The sequence below is a fragment of the Brassica napus genome, chromosome A4 (assembly GCF_020379485.1).
Source record: "Brassica napus cultivar Da-Ae chromosome A4, Da-Ae, whole genome shotgun sequence".
Classification (NCBI taxonomy): domain Eukaryota; kingdom Viridiplantae; phylum Streptophyta; class Magnoliopsida; order Brassicales; family Brassicaceae; genus Brassica; species Brassica napus.
Window position 1 is genome coordinate 6,526,427 of NC_063437.1, and position 21,873 is coordinate 6,548,299.

A 21,873-nucleotide genomic window follows, 5' to 3' on the forward strand; every position below is an offset into this window, starting at 1 on the left:
AGATCAATTTAATTTTTTATACTTATTATCTTTTTGTCACTGCTTATGTTATAGATTTATATGTTGTTCAAGTTTAACATTAGTGTGTATTACTGTTTAATGTGATGAATTTAGTGTATATTTTATTTTGGGCCATAGTGTTTACATTAACATTATGACCCAAAATAAAAGATGTTTATGAAGTCCAATTTGTAACTGCTTATTCCGGGAAAACATTAGTTTGTGCGTGTATCAAAAACATATGCAAAAAAAAATTTCTATCGTCTCTTTGTCTCTCTCTCTCTCTCCAATTGCTGCTTCGATGTTCCATCTGTAGAAAAAGGGATCGAAGAATCAAATCCATTGAAAGTACAATTTTATTTTTATCAACTTCATTCGATCAAGTATTTGCTAAATCAGGTGATGTATTATGTCAAAGGTTAGACTTCCAATTTTTATTTTCAGTTTAAACGATTACTTTTTTTTTTTTTTTTTTTTGAATAAATGTTAAATTTGATTCAAAAGAAAATATACTTTTTACAGCTCATGCTACTTGTTCTTTAGCTTTTCAGAAAGAGAAATAAAACTAGGAATTTGATCAAATACAGTTTAAGCTTGGACAGCTCCAATCCATGTTTGATATGCACCTCGCAAAGCTCTAGCGTGGTGGTCCCTTCGTAATGACATCAGTCTGTTTCGGACCGCCTTGTCAATGAACTTGATGATGGTTCCCTGCGAGGACGGAGCCTCACCATGCTTACGAGCGTTCCTCTCCCTCCATAGCGTGTGAATTGCAGCTTGGAAGGCGTAACGAGCAAGAAAGTATATTATGTCAATAGATCATTGTCAAAGACCTAAACACTTTGATCGTTTCTTTCTTATGTCAATAGATCATTGTCTCCATGAGTAGATCGGCCATCAAGTTTCAAATTTGGAGAAATCAAATCTTTTTGTCAAGATCGAGACTGATTGAAAACAATCAAGTATTTTCAGACATCTTCTCGTGCTAAAAAGAGTCCTACAGGGTCAAGTATTTTCAGACATCTTCTCGACACATATATCTTATTTACTTTATGCTTCCTGTGAGCAGGTAAATACAATTAGTTTCTTCTAATATACATTCTTTGTTTTAATTTTTCAAATACCTGCATGTAGATAAAATATAGACCCTTGGAGCGGATAGACAGAGCCCGGATTCAGATTTATAAACTGGCATAAATCTGATGATAGCATCATATATGTAAAGGTGACGTATAAGTAACTCTCCTTTCTTTGCTTTTGCAAATTGTTTGATTTTAGTTTACTTTTCTTTAGCTCAGGTAGCTCAGGAATGATTTTAAAGTTGGATAGATTGTAGCTGTTGTGGCCGACTTTTCTTTAGCTCAGGCATACTGTTGAACGACTTCTTAATCAGACGTTGATATGTTAGTGGCATGGTTTGTGCTCAGTTTATATGTTAGATTTAAAAGTATTATTGTCCTGAGCTATAAGTAAGTAAAAATCTTTTGTGGTTCACAGGCATGAAGTGTTAGATTGCAGTCATCATAAGTGATATAAAGAGACGCTCAGACTGAGTACCGAGACACACATAGAGAGATGAATTTTAACGACAATGACATCACAGATCATAAGGGCCAGAAGACCAATGAGTTAGTCAACAACATTTGCGAACAACATACTTTCAATACGGTTAGTAATAACTTATCTATAAAAACTAAATCATAAGTTTAAAGCAATGTAAAAATATTTTAAAGAACTTAGATTAAGAAAAAACAATGGATTAAGTATTTATGCTGGGTTAATACCACGATTAATACAACTCTTTTCTTCACAATAGTTTATAATCTTGCATCAGTCATCCTCAAAAAACCTGATATCATGTCATTTTATATGTGGTGTATGTTTGAATTGGACTATCGGAGGACGAAATTCAAGTTATCCAAATACAATGGAAGACGACAACCTCGACGCAGACTGAGAATACGGTTAGTGATTACGATTATCTATCGTAGCTAATTTATAGGATTAAAGGAATGTATGAGCATGTAGAATAAGTATTGATTAGGATTGAACCCTGCCTTAACTATTGATGTTTGGTTTTAGCTTGTCTGAGTTATGACTTAGTTGATGTTTGGTTTTTACTTGTCGGACTGATTGCTTCTGTAGGTTTATCGTAAAGATAGAATTGTATTTCAGAAAATTAAAAAAACATAATAGAGTGAAATGAACAAAGAGAATTCACACGCAGGTCAAAAACTGAAGTTTTACAATCTTATTGAAATGAACGTTTGATTTAACAAATAATAAAATGCAGTTTGCATCTATTAAAACAATCTTTCTGAACCAGCAACCACTCTTCCACCAACACAAACCTGGAAAGAGCAAAAGTGGACATAACACCAGTTAAAATTAATTTTAATTATTTTTCTTTAATAGATATATAAGAACAAACACATAGGAATCTGAACTTTTTAAAGAACACATACAAACATAAAACGTATAACATCTAATCGATTAGGATCACATATCTTATCCCCCGCCAGCTAAAGGTTGTCGAAAACTTCTTTAAAAACTACATTCATAGTTTTTTTTTGTGTTTTTCCATCTTTGTCCACAATCAAAATTTTTAATCCTTTTTTTGAAGTGATTCTAGAAACAGCCACATATAGCTGACCATGTGAAAAGAAAGGTCTTGGTAGATACATACCTACTTGAGATAGTGATTGTACTTGGCTTTTGTTGATTGTTATGGCAAAAGCCACAGCAAGAGGCAGTTGCATTCTCCACATTTTAAAAGGCAATCTGGTGTCAGAAGGGGTTATCAACAATCTAGGAATATCAACTATTTCCCCAACTCTTTCTCCTGTTATAATCCTAGCTCGAACCATAAAATCCATTAGATGTGTGATCTGCAATCTGGTGCCATTCATTAAGCCGTCTGTAGGAGCTATGTTTCTCAAACCATAACAGGACAACCAACCTTCAGTCTAAGACTATGGTTTGGTAAACCAGAAACCTTAATAGTGTTCAGAAAATCAGAACTAAGTGCTTCATTGTTTACTGAATTTGTATCTGAAGGATCAATACTATCAGCACTGTTATAAATTTTTTCCTCACCTGAAATTGAAAACATATTTTAGGAGAATTAGACTTACAAATATAGTGGACGCAGAAACAATAAGTGAAGAATAGAAATTTACCATTTAGCTTATCCAACATATAATCATTAACAATATTCATATCCTCATTGGTTGGACAAAGAATAGCTCTCTCTTGGAAAACTTGGCCTCTTTTTTTTTCATGCAATGTTGTTGAATCACCATAAATAGCTTTGCGGATTGCTTCTATAGGATCATCTGACTTGGTAATAAGAAATTCAGTGGGTATTTCAACCTCTGCTTCCCCATCATTAGGCTCAGAAAGTTTACCATCTTCAACTTTCAAAATCCACTCTGAAAATTCTTTTAGATCCTTTGACTCTTCAAGTGATAAACCACCAGAGAGCTATCTCATATTCTTAGTCAAATTAAGCACTTTGCAGTTATCCCATAGATATGAAGAGTTAAGTGTGGCCATAACAATTTCAGCTCTACCAGCTCCATTTATAACAGGCAAGACCTGCCTAAAATCGCCTCCGAAACAACAACTTTTCCCTCAAATGGCTGTGTGTCGTGCTTTCCCACAATATCAGATAAACTTCTGTCCAACGCTTCAAAACAATGCTTGCTCATCATAGGCGCTTCATCCCAGATAACAAGTGATGATGCTTTCACTAAATTAGATTGGTCAGTTCCATGCTTCCTAGTACATGAGGAAAACTCATATGGATTTAGAGGAATACCGAATCTTGAATGAGCTGTCCGACCGCCTTGCAACAACAATGATGCGATGCCACTTGAAGCCACGTTTAGAACAATATCTCCTCGAGATCTAATGGCTGCAGATAGCAATTTCCAGAGGAAAGTTTTCCCAGTTCCACCAAAACCGCTAACAAAAAACAATCTCTAGTAAAGCATACTTCTTTTTTTTCGTCATCGCTCAGCAATAGACCTAAAATTAAAATAAAAAGGACAGGTGTTGGGGTCAAAAACGGTTACGACAAATTTAACATTTAAAACGTCCGAGGAAGAAAATAAGAATTTCTCCGAAGAGTACTTTTCGAAATAGATTCTTCCTTACGAAAAAGCTTTACGGAAGAAAGAATCGAAATGTCCGACGAAAGATCGAAACATGTCGTTACGCCGCGACCAAACGTCCGTCCCGCTCGGTCGCTACGTAGCGACTGAGCGATCGTCCCGCTCGGTCGCTACGTAGCGACCGAGCTCAAGCCAAGGCTCGGTCGCTACGTAGCGACCGAGCGCTCGTCTCGCTCGGTCGCTACGTAGCGACCGAGCGATCATCCCGCTCGGTCGCTACGTAGCGACCGAGCGATCATCCCGCTCGGTCGCTACGTAGCGACCGAGATCGAGCCAAAGCTCGGTCGCTACGTAGTGACCGAGCGCTTGTCCCGCTCGGTCGCTACGTAGTGACCGGGCTAGAGCCGAAGTTCGGTCGCTGTGTAGCGATTGAACTCTTCCGAACATCGACATACATCAATCCATGCATTCTCGTCAAACCTTCGAATGCTATCTCCCGAAAACCGTAGCAAGTTCAGTCCATGTTTTCCGCTATTCTAACTCATCGATCAAACTTCGCGGATTAGAAACCGCGGAAGGTTCGTTCTTTATCAAAAAGATATCGTAGTAAACGTGTCGAGTCGGAAGACGGCCTAAAGGGACCTAAAACAAGACTCGAGGCCCATCCTACGATTTCTTAACCAAAAGCCTGTAAATCGCAGCACGGTTTACGCTTGGCCCACAAGGAAGGATAAATGTCAAGTTTCGCGGATAAATACGGAAGTTTTGAAGATAATTGTGAAGATCGGGAAAAATGGAATATCTCCATTTTTATGCTATGACGACTTAAGGGCAGAAGAGTAAAAGCGTAAACCGACCTTGGAGCTAGTATATAAGGAGTCCTAGGCGAGGAGCATGAAAGGAGAACTTTTTCAGAGCAAACTTAGCACTTAGAGCAATTTAGGCAATTTTCCGTTTTTGTTATTTCGAGCTGCGACTCAATTAGGTTTAGCCGTCTTAGGGTTACTAGAACTAGGAATCTCGCCGATAGCTCTCGAGCCCAGGCTTATACCTTGTTGTAAACAGCCGTACGCAAATTCGGAATAAGATCTTCTTTGCTCTCTTTTTCGATTTCTTATACTTTATCGTTGTTATTCTCGTGTTCTGATTGCTTGACGTGTGGTAATTAGCAGATATCCGGGTCCTCTGGGAAATTAGGGTTTTCCTAATTTCCTTATTTAAACGTAAATCGACAGTGCGAATTTCGGTTCCCACTGTTTGGCGCTAAAAGGAGGGGGACTTACGGATCAATCTAACCCGCAATAGCCACTCAACGATCAAGAACGGTATGCAAGATTCGATGTGTGCGAACATCATCTCATTCAAGGGGGGAGAAACGATTGATCGAGCCAAACCTCGAAACGATCTCCTTGTTATTGAGTTGACGATTCGAGATATCAACGTCGCTAGAGTGCTAATCGATACCGGAAGCTCGGCCGATATCATCTTCAAAGACACTCTTGAAAAGATGGGGATCAATCAATCCGAAGTCACGAAATGCCCAAGCCCACTGCTAGGACTTTCGGGGGAAACGACCATGGCCTATGGATCGATTAGACTCGCTGTCAAAGCCGGAACCGTGACCAACGTCACAGAGTTTCTAGTCGTTGACCGCCCCGCATCTTACAACGTTATCATGGGAACGCCATGGCTGAACACCATGCGCGCAATCCCATTAACCTACCATCTTTGCCTCAAGTTCCCGACCCCTAGCGGAGTCGAGGTAATTTGGGGAAATCCGAGAGTTTCACAGGTTTGTTTCGCCGCGGAACTAAAACGAAAGAGACCGATCCTCGAAATCACTCCTAGAAAAGCGGAGAAAAAGACCTCCAGGAAAGATACACGAAGTCAGGATTCAGCGGAATTCTTCTGGCAGTCTCGCAGCATCGCAGCTCTAGATGAAAAACGCGAGCCAACGTGCGAACCCGTGGTAACGATCTGTCTCGACGAAGCCTTCCCAAAACGCTGCATCGAGATTGGAGCCAATCTCCATGAGCCTTTAAGGACAGAACTCATAACCTGTCTTAAAAAGAACCTTAATACTTTCGCATGGGCTGCGGAAGATATGCCGGGAATCGACATTAACATAACATGTCACGAGCTGAATATCGACCCAACGTTCAAACCCGTCAAACAGAAAAGAAGGAAGCTAGGACCCGAACGTGCTGCCGCAGTAAACGATGAGGTCGAAAAATTGCTTAAAGTTGGGTCGATAACAGAAGTAAGATACCCGGACTGGCTCGCCAACCCCGTAGTAGTCAAGAAGAAGAACGGGAAGTGGCGAGTTTGCGTGGATTTTACCAACCTAAACAAGGCATGTCCAAAGGATAGCTTCCCTCTACCACATATCGATCGATTGGTAGAAGCAACAGCGGGCAACGAACTCTTATCCTTCATGGATGCCTTCTCAGGTTATAATCAAATTAGGATGAATCCCGACGATCGTGAGAAGACTGCGTTCATTACCGATCGCGGAACTTATTGCTATAAGGTAATGCCCTTCGGCCTCAAAAACGCTAGTGCAACTTACCAACGACTCGTGAACCGAATGTTCTCCAAACAACTCGGAAAAACGATGGAGGTTTATATCGACGACATGCTCGTCAAATCCCTCAAAGCAAGAGATCACGTGTCACATCTGGAAGAATGTTTTGCACAACTAAACTCCCATAATATGAAGCTCAACCCAACAAAATGTAGATTCGCCGTGGCATCAGGGGAATTCCTCGGCTACTTGGTCACATACCGCGGCATCGAAGCAAATCCAAAACAGATCAACGCACTAATCGAGATGGCTTCACCAAAGAATAAGCGGGAATTCCAAAGACTGACCGGCAGAATCGCAGCGCTTAACCGATTTATTTCACGATCAACAGATAAGTGCCTGCCCTTCTACGACGTCCTGCGAGGAAATAAAAAATTCGAATGGTCGGAAGAATGCAAAAACACCTTCCAACAGCTGAAGCGTTATTTAGCTACTCCTCCAGTCCTCGCAAAACCCGTGGAAGGGGAGCCTTTATTCTTGTACATCGCTGTGTCGGCAACGGCCGTAAGCGGAGTCCTGATCAGGGAAGAACGCGGGGAGCAGAAACCTATTTTTTACATAAGCAAAACCTTGCTGGATGCCGAATCTAGGTATCCGTTGATGGAAAAATTGGCATGCGCGGTCGTAACATCGGCCCAAAAACTAAGACCATATTTCCAATCCCACACAATCGTCATCCTCACGACTTTTCCCTTACGGACAATTTTGCATAGCCCAAGTCAATCAGGCCGACTGGCTAAGTGGGCGGTCGAGTTAAGCGAGTATGACATCGAATACCGACCAAGGACGAGGGCAAAATCACAAGTGCTCGCAGATTTCTTGGTCGATCTTCCAACGGGAACAATAACCAATGATGAACCAAATTCCACCTGGCTCCTCCACGTCGACGGATCCTCATCCAAGCAAGGATCAGGAATCGGAATCTGTCTCACATCTCCAACGAGCGAGATTTTGGAACAATCGTTCAGGCTGGAATTCCATGCCTCATACAACGAGGCCGAATACGAAGCATTAATCGCGGGTCTACGTTTGGCTCACGGCTTAAAAATACGTAATCTCCACGCTTACTGCGACTCCCAGTTAGTGGCCAGTCAATTCAGCGGAGAGTATGAAGCCAGAGACGAAAGGATGGACGCGTACCTCAAACTTGTCCAAGGTCTAGCTCAAGACTTCGACTGTTTCGCCCTTACCCGGATCCCCCGTTCCAAGAATGTCCAGGCGGACGCCCTCGCGGCCCTAGCATCAAGTTCCGATCAAGGACTCAAAAGGGTAATTCCGGTCGAATTCATCGAACATCCGAGCATCGGACCACCAATCGTCGTCAATCTCATAGAGGGTCAAGACGACGAGGAAGAAAAAATTACGATATCACCACCATCGGAGCGATCTGAGCACGGCTGTGATACCCCATGGCTTCAGACGATTTGAGACTACATTGTCGATGGGCAACTGCCCGCCGAAAAATGGGCAGCTCGCAAGTTCCGAACACATGCCGCACGCTACGTAACAGTGGATGGTGAAATCTACAAATGGAGATTCTCCGGACCACTCATGACGTGCCTGGAAGGAGAAAAGGCGAGAAAAGTAATGGAGGAAATACATTCCGGCGGAAGATCACTAGCCATGAAAATCAAACGCCATGGATACTATTGGCCAACAATGATCGGAGATTGCGAGAAATTCGCACGAAAATGCGAAAAATACCAAAGGCATGCACCAACCATCCGACAACCGGCCGAAGTTCTTTCCTCCATCACATCGCCTTATCCCTTTATGCGCTGGGCCATGGATATTGTCGGACCTCTGCATAATTCAAAGCAAAAGCATTTCCTTCTAGTCCTTACCGATTTTTTTCTCAAAATGGGTAGAGGCGGACTCATACGCAAGTATAAAAGACGTCCAAGTCGAGAATTTCGTATGGAGAAACATCGTCTGTTGGCATGGAGTTCCTTACGAGATCGTAACCGATAACGGGTCTGAGTTCATCTCCACCCGATTCGAGGCATTCTGCGAAAAATGGAAGATACGACTCAACAAGTCAACCCCCAGATATCCGCAGTGCAACGGACAGGCTGAAACAATCAACAAGACCATTCTCGACGGACTGAAGAAACGCTTAGAGGCCAAAAAAGGCAGATGGGCCGACGAACTCGAGGGAGTCCTCTGGTCTCACCGTACCACCCCAAGGCGAGCAACGGGAGAAACGACCTTCGCTCTGGTATACGGCACGGAATGCATGATTCCCGCAGAAGTAGAATTTCCCGGTGTTCGAAGAAGGTTATTACCCGAACGAGAGGAACTCAACGATGCTATGCTCTTGGATGATCTCGTCCTCATTAACGAACGCCGAGATCGACCGCTCATCCGAATTCAAAACTACCAGCACGCCGCTGCAAAATACTATAATTCCAACGTACAGAATCGTAGGTTCAATCAGGGAGATCTGGTCCTTCGCAAAGTCTTCCAAAACACCGCTGAACGAAACGCGGGAAAACTCGGAGCAAACTGGGAAGGTCCCTATAAAATCGAAAAAAACGTCCGACCAGGTTCTTACGAAATAGCCAACATGCAGGGCATAAAAATCCCTAGAACCTGGAACGCGATGCATCTCAAAAAATACTATCACTAAATAAACCAACTCGCAATCACTGAACTACGGGACGGCTTGATCTACGCAAAGAGTACGTAGGCAATTTGTCGAAAGGCAAATTCAGCTGTCCCCCCTCATTAAAAAGGGGGGGGGGGAGTTGGTACGTATACTCGCATACTCCCAAAAAAATCAAAAAAACTTCTTACCACGCTCTTGGTGTTTTTGACTTATCAAAACATCCTCACCCGTAAAATCAGAACGAGGTCTTCAGAAATTAGTCGGCCGCTTAGGAGACGTCGCAAAAGATGCCTCAACGTTTATTTCTTCCGAGCAAACGAAACCTCCGTAACAAAAAAGACATATATATGCACACACTAACACTTATTTTGTGCAAAATATTCAAAACAACGGCACACGCCACCAAGTCCGATGCTGATCACATCGAACTCACAAACGTCCTAAACAGACATAGCCATCTCACGGAGATGACTCTCTTACATCCGACACAAGGATAATAGCGTTATAAAAGAAATCCAAAATTTTGGTCTAGCACTTCCGGTCTCCGGAGAGATGCTCGATTCATATCAAACAAGTCGTATAAGCCGAGAACCTATCGCGGACTTTACATCGATACGAATCAGGAAGAAATCGCGACAGGAAAAACGATAGCCAGTTAGTCACCGCACAATCCTTAAACCGAAAGTAAACCTAGGTCTTGCCCTAAACCCAGCGCACTGGTCTCTAACATCTCAATGACATGATATCTAAAGATAAGAGATTCTTAAACTATGCCTCTATGTTTATGTTTGACACCTTCAGCACCCACGCAGAGTTCACATCTCGCGGAAGAACTCTCGAAACAGATCTCGAATGAAATATTTCACAATCGAAGAAGGATATGAGACGACAACTCATCACCTTCCTCCCCACTATTCACAAACTCATAAAAAGCGTTATCCGATTATCGTACCATAAAAAGAAAGCCGCGGAGCGGCAGGGATTCAAAGCCACACACGGCCAGTCCCGAAATACAAACAAGGCCATTTAAGGCCGAAACATAAAAACATAAAAAAAATCTCTCGCAAGAGATCTAACCCAAGTCATCCTCAGAACTTACGCCCCCTCTTCACCCGCTGCCGCGTCCGAGCCTGGAGCCGCGCCACCTCCGTTTTCTCCGACATCGGGTCTTTCCCTCTGGGTCTTCTGAACATGTCGGAAGGAAGCACGCGGATTTCAGGTCGGCCAGGATGAGACCGAAATCTCCATCCTCGGCCGCCATATCTCCCTTGCAGCCGGACAGCCGGGCCTCTTCGGCCTCCAAGGTCGGGGGAGTCTCACTTTGGAACGACCGAACCACGACCATCCCACCCTCAATCGTCACCAAAGCTAGATCCCTGCTCCGGATACACTCGAGGGAACCCAGGGAAGCAGAAATCTTCGCCAAGCGAGCTTGAAACTCCGCGCGAAGGGCATCCGTAGCCTCTTGGATCCCGCGGCGCGCTAGTCCCGCGTCACTCTCGATCTGACGCTGGAGTCGACGCACCTCCGAGGATTTGGCCTTCCTGGCCTTCTTTTCCTTAAGCAAGGAACTCGCCGTCTTCCCAAGGTCCCTCTCAAGCTCTCCTATCACAACCTCGAGCTTCGACACTTTCGCAGAGTGAGAGTCCTTGACAGCCATCAACATGGCCTCGGTTTCGGACCATCTGCCCTGAAGCTCCACCAACTCCCCGGAAAGGCGACTGGTCTCAGAACCACATTCGCTGATCATCCCATCGATCAACGATATGAACTGGGAACGGTGAAAATTCTTAAGACTAAGTCCGAGAAAAGAATGCACAAAAGACGATCGAGAATTCAAACAAGAGACAAACCTTTCCGCGAAGTCCCGATGCTAGGCTCGATCCACCTCGCTGCGAAGTCTCCCCGTCACCACTCTTGGCAAGTTTCCTCTTCCGACTCTTAGGCTGAGTAGCTAGGACAGCGCTAGGAGCACGCAATGCCAGAACGATTTCTTTTCTGGCTGGAGGAGGAGGCATAGAGTCAGCAGCCTTCTCCTTGTCCTCGACGAGGATCGGAGTCGTGGAAGATCCCGCAGGTAGGGCTTGCGGGAGAGGAGCCATGACTTCGGTCCCATGACACGGGGCAACGACCTGCACGGAAGAAGATGGAAACTCGGAGCCAGCTTGAGCTAGTTCTTTCTCGGCTTGGCGACGAACCAGTTTCTCTCGGAAAGAAAGATGACCGGCAACACAAGCCGGCGCTTCCGCTGGAGAAGTTAGAACCGGAGCCGGAGAAGTGGCCTCGCCCATCTCGACATCAGAATCCTTCTTATCACCTTGGGAGGAAGACATGTTGAAAGGAAAGTTATGAAACTAGAGAGGTTTTTGAAGGAATGAAGAAGGGAAGGTGTGAAGAAAATGAATGACAAGAGCTCACTACGTATAGAAGTATGGGTTCGGAATATCGTCGCGACAACTTTTTTCCGCGGAGTTTAAAATGTGAATTTCGTCTAATACACTTAAACTTGTCAAAGTCATCTATCCGCCCGCTAGAGTCACAACTCTAACGGGCTGGGGGGCAAACTGTTGGGGTCAAAAACGGTTACGACAAATTTAACATTTAAAACGTCCGAGGAAGAAAATAAGAATTTCTCCGAAAAGTACTTTTCGAAATAGATTCTTCCTTACGAAAAAGCTTTACGGAAGAAAGAATCGAGATGTCCGACAAAAGCTCGAAACAGGTCGTTACGCAGCGACCGAACGTCCGTCCCGCTCGGTCGCTACGTAGCGACCGAGCGATCGTTCTGCTCGGTCGCTACGTAGCGACCGAGCTCGAGCCAAAGCTCGGTCGCTACGTAGCGACTGAGCGATAGTCCCGCCCGGTCGCTACGTAGCGACCGAGCTCGGCCAAGCTCGGTCGCAACGTAGCGACCGGGCTCGAGCCGAAGTTCGGTCACTGTGTAGCGATTAAACTCTTCCGAACATCGACAGACATCAATCCATGCATTCTCGTCAAACCTTCGAATGCTATCTCCCGAAAACCGTAGCAAGCTCAGTCCATGTTTTCCGCTATTCTAACTCATCGATCAAACTTCGCGGATTAGAAACCGCGGAAGGTTCTTTCTTTATCAAAAAGATATCGTAGTAAACGTGTCGAGTCGGAAGACGGCCCAAAGGGACCTAAAACACGACTCGAGGCCCATCCCATGATTTCTTAACCAAAAGCCCGTAAACCGCAGCACGGTTTACGCTTGGCCCACAAGGAAGGATAAATGTCAAGTTTCCGCGGATAAATACGGAAGTTTTGAAGATAATTGTGAAGATCGGGAAAAATGGAATATCTCCATTTTTATGCTATGACGGCTTAAGGGCAGAAGAGTAAAAGCGTAAACTGACCTTGGAGCTAGTATATAAGGAGTCCTAGGCGAGGAGCATGGGGGAGAACTTTTTGAGAGCAAACTTAGCACTTAGAGCAATTTAGGCAATTTTCCGTTTTTGTTATTTCGAGCTGCGACTCACTTAGGTTTAGCCGTCTTAGGGTTACTAGAACTAGGAATCTCGCCGATAGCTCTTGAGCCCAGGCTATATTTTGTTGTAAACAGCCATACGCAAATTCGGAATAAGATCTTCTTTGTCTCTTTTTCGATTTCTTATACTTTATCGTTGTTATTCTCGTGTTCTGATTGCTTGACATGTGGTAATTAGCAGATATCTGGGTCCTCTGGGAAATTAGGGTTTTCCTAGTTTCCTTATTTAAACGGAAATCGACAGTGCGAATTTCGGTTCCTACAACAGGCAAACAAATAAAATTATTAGTTGCTTGCAGGACTATCATGTAGCATTATAGAAGTTTACTATGCAAAAAATAAATGTTGACCTGGTCTATTGAAATTTTTTTCTCCTGCAGTGCTCTATATCTTCAGACAAAACCTCCCAAGTGTGTTCCCATACAGTTTCCGGCTCAGATAAAGTGTTACTCATAAGCATCATAACAAAAAAAATTCGTAGCTCACTTGCTGTGCTTTCATAACTTCTTCTTAGTATGTCATCAATGTATTCCTGATCATCATCTAATAACCCACAAGCATAACATGCTGCTTTGTAACTCGGATATAGAACACCTTCATAGGTTTTAATGTCATCATAACTGGTGGATTCTCTGACAATGTTCAATAATACACACAAGAAATAAGCATTTTCCTGGGTCCGAGGAGCATAATTAATCCTCCCTAGACCAAAACTCCTTTTCCGTCTTTTGAACATCTTTGACCTTTTATCATAAGTGAAGAAGTTTGGAATCTGAGCGTAGGTCAACGTTCTGGCAAGGGAGTCAATCTTACACAACTCAAACCAAGCTAAGAACATTGTATTTTCAATGAGCTTCCGGGTGACCACTGTTTTCAATTTATCTTTCCCTTTGAATGTAACAATTTGCTTTCCGGGTAGATGAAAACTAAGCTTCTCTACAGCAACAGATCGATAGTGAATAAGGAATTTGAACACTCTCCAGGTTCCTTCACATGTCGAAACATATCTGCAAAAACGACAAATTTTTTTATTCAGTCCATTTAATTTGCAGCTTACTTATAACACGAACATTAAGCAAACATACCTGCAATCGAAGAATTCCTTGAGTTCATTCCTTTTCTTCTCAAGTTTTTCCTTAGTAAGATCGACATCTCCTAACTCACTTGCAACAATGTGGTCTGGGGGTTCAACAGCAACTGTGCAACGATCCTGTCCTTTATTTATTTATTTGAATAAATACTTTATAGACCCAACTTGGTTGCACCACTCAACGTTAACGTGAGCTCTGTAAAGGAGAGATAATTGCCGGTTGTAAGGAATAACATATCGATTGTCACATCGCACTCCATTCTTCAGAACATAATTTTCTAATTGTTGACGCCTTATGTAAACCGAAAATCCTTCTTTATTAATACTGGTCGTCTCAGCAAATGATTTAGGATATGACTTATAGCAACGGCCATTCTCCATGCATGGTGAATTCATATTAGCTGCTCGACATGGTCCATGAATCATCATATCCTTAATGATCTCAAAAAGTTCTGGTTCTTCCTTTTTATTAGGAATCTCAGCAGATATTATGTTGTCAATGTCCTCTGTTGTAGGCTGCTTTATTTTCTTCATGAATAGGAGAATGTGAGCATGCGGTAAACCACGCTTCTGGAACTCAATTGTGTACATAGCTGTTTCACGCAAAAACAAACATTTTAGACGTCAATGAGATCAAACATAAACTGCATCACAACATTAAAACAAAATTTCACAGCGGACTTTAACTTACATGCGCGGGTCTCTCCCAAAATATTCTTCTTGGCTAAAGCATCCATCAATGAATCAAGTCTGATCTTGAAAATTCTACAAATAATGTCTGATCTATCTTCAGCCTTTAGCTTCCTCGCTTTCACATATCTTGTGATCTCTTGCCATTTGGGATTACATGTGAAAGTGATGAAAAGGTCTGGGAATCCAAAATGCTTGCATATTGTCATAGCATCCAAGTAATTGTTCTTCATATATCTAGGACTCCCCACGAAAGAAGCTGGCAAAGTAAACTCTGATCCTTGCTCATTCATATCCACTTTGCCTGCATTCTCCGACGCTTTTATGGAATCATAACTATCAGATCGCAAGGAAGTTTGATTTAGCTTCAAATATCGCAGACGATTAGACTCAATTGTTGTGAAAGCATCCACCACAAATTGTTGAAATAGTCTTCTAGAATGTAGGAGACAATAAGACTCATTCTTACGTTCATGCAAGCGAAAAGCAAAGAATTGCCTCATACTGATATTAGGCTTCTTCTGTTTTTTTGTAATCTTCGTTGCCCCTTTCTTAATACCGAGTCTGATCCATCTTCTCCATACGTAAACAAAAGAGGATACTGAAGTGCAAGATAGGAAGCATATATCTCGTTAATTCTCAACAGTTTCCCTGATTTTTGTTGTAGAACAATATCCCTTCTGTCCATATCAAGACTAAAATCTCCAGGAATAAGGGCGGCAACCTCTGAGGCAGAGGGTGTGTTATATGTCCTTCCGCCTTTAACCTCTCACTAACAATCCTCGTATGAAATGAATCTTCAGGATCTTTGTTGAAGCGATCTCTTGCTGATCTAAACTTTTTTACATATGGATTGACCTCATTCAACATCCTCATCAAAGCATCAATAATATCTTTCCTAAGATTATCCTTTTTCTTGACCTGAATTTTCTGTTTTCCAAAGCTGTAAAAATATAAGTACAAACTATGTTAGTTATAACATCTTGATGAGAGCCAGTCAAATAAACATTGTAATACCTTAAACATTTTGCTCTGTTTTCAACTTCATTCTCTGTGTCAACTATGTATAGCTGTCTGAATTTCGCTTCACTTCCTTCAGGTGGAGTTAAATTCCCAATTAAGTGATAGTTTTCTCCTTGTAGTTGAAACATATCAGGTCCTTTACCCTTCTTTAAAGTCCTCTGAACTTTTCCACCAAGTGAAGTGAAAGAAAAAACCATATTATAAGGTCGTATATGTTTTTGGAAATGCCTGCTTCGTGGATCATCCCCTTCCAAAAGATTTTTTAGAATAGTTGGTGGCTCCTTCAATAGAGGCAACTGAACTTGGCCTTGCATGCAACATAAAGAAAAAGTAGGATTCTTTGCATTTCTACGCTTGTTTAGCCATTCTCCATACCACATTATAGCTCCACAGTGTGAACATTTGTAGTCAGGATCACCGTCATCTAAATATTCTGCAGAAAGAAAAAAATACATTAAAACTTCTAATGTTTATAGCAAAAAGGTAGAATGTCATATCTAAACTGAAACTGCAATCAGATTCGTTACCATTTTCCTTTAAATGTTGTTTTTTCTTCGCTGTGTAGTTTACCACTGTGGTGCCTGTAACATCAGGGCGTTGTGAATCTCCAGTTTTTTTAGTTACAACGTTTACCAGAAGCTCTACATCCACATCCGTAGGATCATCTATGTTAGATTTCTCTGTTTCTGTATCAGTATTATCTTGAGAAGTACAGTCAAATACTTGTAATTCATCAGTATCTTCTATTCCTGCATATGAATAGATAATATTAATATAAATTCAAAGTGTAAAACTAAAGTGTGGGCAATTACAGTACATCAAACCTCCAAATAAATCATTTCCAACTACAACATCATCTTCGTATATGTTCTGAGCCGAGGCATTGCTTGTAGGTGATGGTAACTTTTCATTTTTTCCCTTAAATGTGTGATATTCGTAATGTCTTTCATTACATTACGTGTTGACTGATACCACTCAAATGACCCTAAGGAGTGTTACTCTCATCAAAAGAGGTTCAGATGTAGTACTTAGGGATCGAATCCACAAGGAGCTAGGGAACAATTAAATCTAGTGTTTATTAATTCTAAGAGTTGTAAGTGTTTAAATGAAATAGCAATAGTAACAAGCGAAGTAAATAGTAAATGTAACTTGGTTGAAAATGATATTAGATGTTGGGCCACTATTCAGGTGTTGGAGATTATAATACATTAATACCTATAGATACCTATTTGTTGCATGCATGATATGTTAGAGCTCAACCGCTTAACTCAGTGATCAGCTGTCGCATGCTTCACTGGTTAACAAGCTAGATCTCGTGTCTCAACGGCACTACAAGAAAACCTGCGTTTTCCGACTGTATTTTTTCGACTAAAATAGTAGTCGCAAAAAAAGACGACTAATTTCCGACTACCATGCGACTGAATAGCGACGCCAAAAGAGTAGTCGTACATCAGTCGGAAAGAAGGGACACAGATGTTTCGTCGCATAACAGTCGCTAAATTTACGACTACTTAGCGACGGATTCATGACCAGAGACTCGGTCGCACAATAGTCGCTAAATTTACGACTGATATACGACTATAACGCAGTCGGGGAAAATTAGTCGTTGATCAGTCGTAAATGTAGCGACTAATTTGCGACTGATCTCTAGTCACAAATAAGTCGCTAAGTAGTCTGCAAAAACCGGTACAAACGTGGTAAACATTTTTTCGTCGGTGTACCTAATTTTTATCTGCAGTCGGAATTTAGTCACTAATTAGTCAGAATATTTTCTATATATATACAGGCTCTTACCGTTTTCTTCTCCTCACTCGTACAAAGCATGAAAAAAAAGTAGCAAAAAAAAACGAAAATTAAAAAAAAAACTAACATTTGTCATATAATGTCTGGAAATTATAATTATTCAAATTTCCGAGAGTGGATGTACAAGAGGATCGATGAGGAGACAGGAAAACTTTCTGAAGAGTTCATAGCGGGGGTGGAACAATTTATGACATTCGCAAACAGTCAGTCTCTAACACAAAGTAATGGCGGTAAGTTTTTCTGCCCGTGTACTGTTTGTCAAAACGATAAATTTCTCGCGGGAACAAAAATTTGGAGACATATATATAATAGAGGATTTATGCCAGACTATTATGTTTGGTATAAACATGGAGAAGAAATTGATATTGCATTAGGAACGAGTTATGTTGACCCGACGCATTTAAGTGGTAGTGATCAAGAAGTTGGTAATGAGGATAATTATATATATATGGTGAATGATGCATTTCGTGATAATGTGAGTTTTGATAACTATCAACATGATGATAGTTATCAGAATGTAGTAGACCCGCAACGCAACCATTCGAAGAAGTTCTACGATTTGTTAGAAGGAGCACAAAATCCTTTGTACGATGGTTGTCGTGAAGGGCAGTCACGGTTATCCTTAGCTGCTCGGGTCTTGCAAAACAAGGCAGATTATAATCTGAGTGAAAAATGTGTGGATTCAGTATGTCAAATGTTGACAGACTATTTACCAGAAGGAAACACAGCAATCGATTCACACTACGAGACCGAGAAGTTGATGCACAACTTAGGGCTCCCATATCATACAATTGATGTTTGTATTAACAATTGTATGATATTCTGGAAAGAAAATGAAAGGTGGGAAGAGTGCCAATTTTGTGGTGCAGCAAGATGGAAGCCTAGGGACAAAAGACGCAGAACCAAAGTACCATATAGTCGTATGTGGTATCTACCTATAGCTGACAGGCTGAAAAGAATGTATCAGAGCAAGAAGACAGCAGCGGCAATGAGATGGCATGCTGAGCACCAAGCAAAGGAGGGGGAAATGTGTCATCCATCTGATGCGGCAGAATGGAAACATTTTCAAGATATATATCCCCAGTTTGCCGAAGAACCTCGTAACGTTTATCTTGGATTATGTACTGATGGATTCAATCCGTTTGGGATGTCTCGTAATCATTTATTGTGGCCCGTGATTCTGACTCCATATAATCTACCCCCTGATATGTGCATGAGTACAGAGTATTTTTTTCTTACAATTCTGAATTCTGGGCCAAATCATCCGCGAGCTAGTCTTGATATCTTCCTCAAACCTTTGATCGAGGAGTTAAAAGAATTGTGGTCAACTGGGGTTGAAGCATACGATGTGTCCTTAAATCAAAATTTTAATCTAAAAGCTGTGTTACTATGGACGATAAGCGATTTTCCAGCGTATGGCATGTTATCAGGATGGACGACCCATGGTAAATTGGCTTGTCCAATTTGCATGGAAGATACGAAAGCTTTTTATCTACATAATGGAAGAAAGACGTGTTGGTTTGATTGTCACCGCAGATTTCTTCCTCGTGATCATCCACTAAGGAAGAATAGAAAGGACTTCTTGAAGGGAAAAAACGCGGTAAATGAATTTCCACCTAAATCTTTGACTGGTGAGCAAGTTTACTCAGAGTTATCGGGTGTCAATCCACTGAAAACGTCTGTTTGCGGTGGAAATGGTCATGAAAAGAAGAAGCCTGGTTATGGGAAATATCATAACTGGCATAAGGAAAGCATTTTTTGGGAGTTGCCAAACTGGAAGGACCTGATACTCCGAGACACAATCTTGATGTGATGCATATAGAGAAGAATTTTTTTGACAACATCATCAATACTCTTATGAATGTTAAAGGCAAATCGAAAGACACAATCAATTCAAGATTGGATATGGCAATATTCTGTGATCGGCCACACTTACATGTTGATACTGCTGGTCAAGCTCCATTTCCTCCTTACATGCTGGACGAAGATGAAAAAAAACGGTTATTGGAATGTGTGAAACACGCTGTTAAATTCCCAGACGGATATGCTTCAGACTTAGCTAATTGTGTTGATTTAGAGAACAACAAATTTTCTGGCATGAAGAGTCATGACTGCCATGTTTTTATGGAGCGGCTACTTCCATTTATATTTTCAGAACTCCTAGACCAAAACGTCCATCTTGCGCTATCAGGTACTAATTAGCTATTTTTTTAATTTATTTTGAAATGATAAACCTTTATAATTATAGTAAATATTACTAATAAATACATTTTGAATATTGTAGCGGTTGGTGTATTTTTCCGAGACCTTTGCTCGAGAACCTTACAGAAAAATCACGTCCAAATGCTTAAACGGAATATTGTTTTGATCATCTGCAATTTGGAGAAGATTTTTCCACCATCGTTTTTCGACGTCATGCAGCACTTGCCTATACATCTCCCCTACGAAGCTGAACTAGGAGGACCTGTGCAATATAGGTGGATGTATGTTTTTGAAAGGAATTTCAAAAAATTGAAAGCGAAAGCAAAGAACAAAAGATTTGCGGCCGGCTCGATTGTTGAATCATATATCAACGATGAGATAGCTTACTTCTCAGAGCACTACTTTGTTGACCATATACAAACGAAATCATGGTAAACGCTATCATTATTTCTCGGTTTCAGTTTTTATGTCTATGTGCATGCTTTTTATTTATAAATGTGCATTAATAATTTTCATAATCATTTGGACAGGTTCACAAGATTTCATGAAGGTGAAGTTCCCGTATATCATGTTCCTGGAGTGCCAGATATATTTACACATGTAGGTCGTCCAAGTGGAGAAATGCAAGAAATATGGCTTTCCGAGAAAGACTACAGATGCGCACATGCATATGTTTTACGAAATTGTGATTATTTTCATCCATTTGAGAGGTATAATTTGATAATATTATCATCTTCCGTATTGATTTACCCAACTATAATTTCCCATACTAATATTTTTTTGACTAATTTAGGATGTTTGAAGATTTCCTTACTGCCAAATATGCAGACCTCTCTGAAAAAGACCTCTCTGCGAAGAGAGCTGACGAATATCAAATATGGGTGAAAGATTATGTACGTTTGACTAATACTTTTATTTAACTATGTGTATATAATAATATATAAATATATATTGATTTAATTATATATATATATATATATATATATGTGTTGCAGGTTAGCTATTGGAGCAACACACATCATTTTCCTCAGTGGGTTAAAGATATTGCGAATGGACCCATGAATAAGGCGAGAACATGGCCCATCTATTTCACAAGAGGCTTTTTGTTCCATACGCAGAAGCATGGCGAGGGAAGAAAGACATGTAACTACGGTGTGAGTGTTAAAGGGGAGAGCTACACAAATGCTTCTGATGAAGCTGATTACTACGGGATCTTGACTGATATCATACAAATTCAGTATGAGGGGTCGGTCGATTTGAAAATCACACTTTTTAAGTGTAAGTGGTATGATCCGTTAGTTGGTAGAGGCACTCGGCGGAGCAATGGTGGCATCGTCGATGTTCTTTCATCGAGGAAATACCATAAATACGAACCATTTATTCTAGGTACGTATTTTATATTGAACTTATACTTTTATGATTTGATACTTAATTTAATTATACTTTTATTATTTGATATTACATGCACAGCATCTCAAGCAGATCATGTTTGTTATATCCCGTATCCGTACGTTAAGAAACCAAAGCATTTGTGGCTCAATGTTTTGAAAGTGAATCCGAGGGGAATCATTTCTGGAGAATATGAAAATAAAGAACCGACATTGTTGCAACAAGTAAATGATGATGCTGTTTTAATGACTACGGTTGAAGATCTAGCAGTTGATCATTTGGTTTATGCTCGGGTACAACCTATAAATCTCGATGTTGATGTGGAAGATGTTGAACAAGATGATGAATTTCAATGTAATATATCGTCATCCGACGAAGATGGAGAAGTACCCTACTAAAATATAGTATAATTTTCTAAACTTTGTTTAAATATGTATTGTAATATAATTTTGTAAACTTTGTTTTAATGTGTATTGTAATATAATTTTGCAACTTTGTTTGTTGTGTATTGTAATATATTTTTGTTTAAAACAAATATATAATCAACTCATAAACAAAGTAAAATTATTTCTCTGAGCCCTAAACCAACACATTCTAGATCACTACCCTATACCCTAAATTGTATTAACCTTAAACTAAAACCAAAAAGACCCGGCCAAATTTTCATTTGGTGATTGTGTTGTTAATTTTCATTTGGTGACTTATGTAAATAAGGTGAAATTTTCACTCCCCGCGAAGCCTAAATTAATTCCCACCCAAATTAATTTAACCCTCCAAAGCCCAAAATAATTACTCTTATAATCGATAAAAGAACAGAAACCCTAATCACTTGTGTTCTCTCTGCCTTCAACACATCTCACC

General features: G+C 40.9%; 2 protein-coding genes across 3 annotated transcripts; both read left to right on the top strand.

Moving 5' to 3' along the window:
- The first annotated feature begins 543 nt into the window (after nucleotides 1–543).
- Nucleotides 544–21,504, top strand: LOC106383865. Of its 2 annotated transcripts, XM_048777323.1 has the most exons (5): nucleotides 544–1,004; nucleotides 1,135–1,225; nucleotides 1,294–1,415; nucleotides 1,498–1,964; nucleotides 16,184–21,504. In XM_048777323.1, the coding sequence occupies exon 5, from the start codon at nucleotides 17,501–17,503 to the stop codon at nucleotides 19,232–19,234; it is 1,734 nt and encodes a 577-aa protein (XP_048633280.1). In that variant the 5' UTR covers nucleotides 544–1,004; nucleotides 1,135–1,225; nucleotides 1,294–1,415; nucleotides 1,498–1,964; nucleotides 16,184–17,500; the 3' UTR covers nucleotides 19,235–21,504. The 2 variants fall into 2 exon arrangements, with proteins under 2 accessions (XP_048633280.1, XP_048633279.1); XM_048777322.1 differs by lacking the exon at nucleotides 1,294–1,415.
- On the top strand, nucleotides 19,327–21,410 carry LOC125608146. The gene is made up of 6 exons (XM_048778093.1): nucleotides 19,327–19,612; nucleotides 19,706–20,054; nucleotides 20,154–20,333; nucleotides 20,417–20,516; nucleotides 20,742–21,009; nucleotides 21,094–21,410. Exons 1-6 carry the CDS (start codon nucleotides 19,327–19,329, stop codon nucleotides 21,408–21,410), a joined length of 1,500 nt encoding a protein of 499 aa, XP_048634050.1.
- Nucleotides 21,505–21,873: the final 369 nt, after the last annotated feature.

Excerpts from the sequence above, each read along its gene's own strand:
- LOC106383865 (XM_048777323.1), top strand. The coding sequence starts at position 17,501 with ATGTCTGGAAATTATAATTATTCAAATTTCCGAGAGTGGATGTACAAG.
- LOC125608146 (XM_048778093.1), top strand. The coding sequence starts at position 19,327 with ATGGCAATATTCTGTGATCGGCCACACTTACATGTTGATACTGCTGGT. Across the intron at positions 20,334-20,416 it reads TATTTTCATCCATTTGAGAG|GATGTTTGAAGATTTCCTTA; the intron begins GTATAATTTGAT and ends TGACTAATTTAG. Across the intron at positions 21,010-21,093 it reads ATACGAACCATTTATTCTAG|CATCTCAAGCAGATCATGTT; the intron begins GTACGTATTTTA and ends TTACATGCACAG.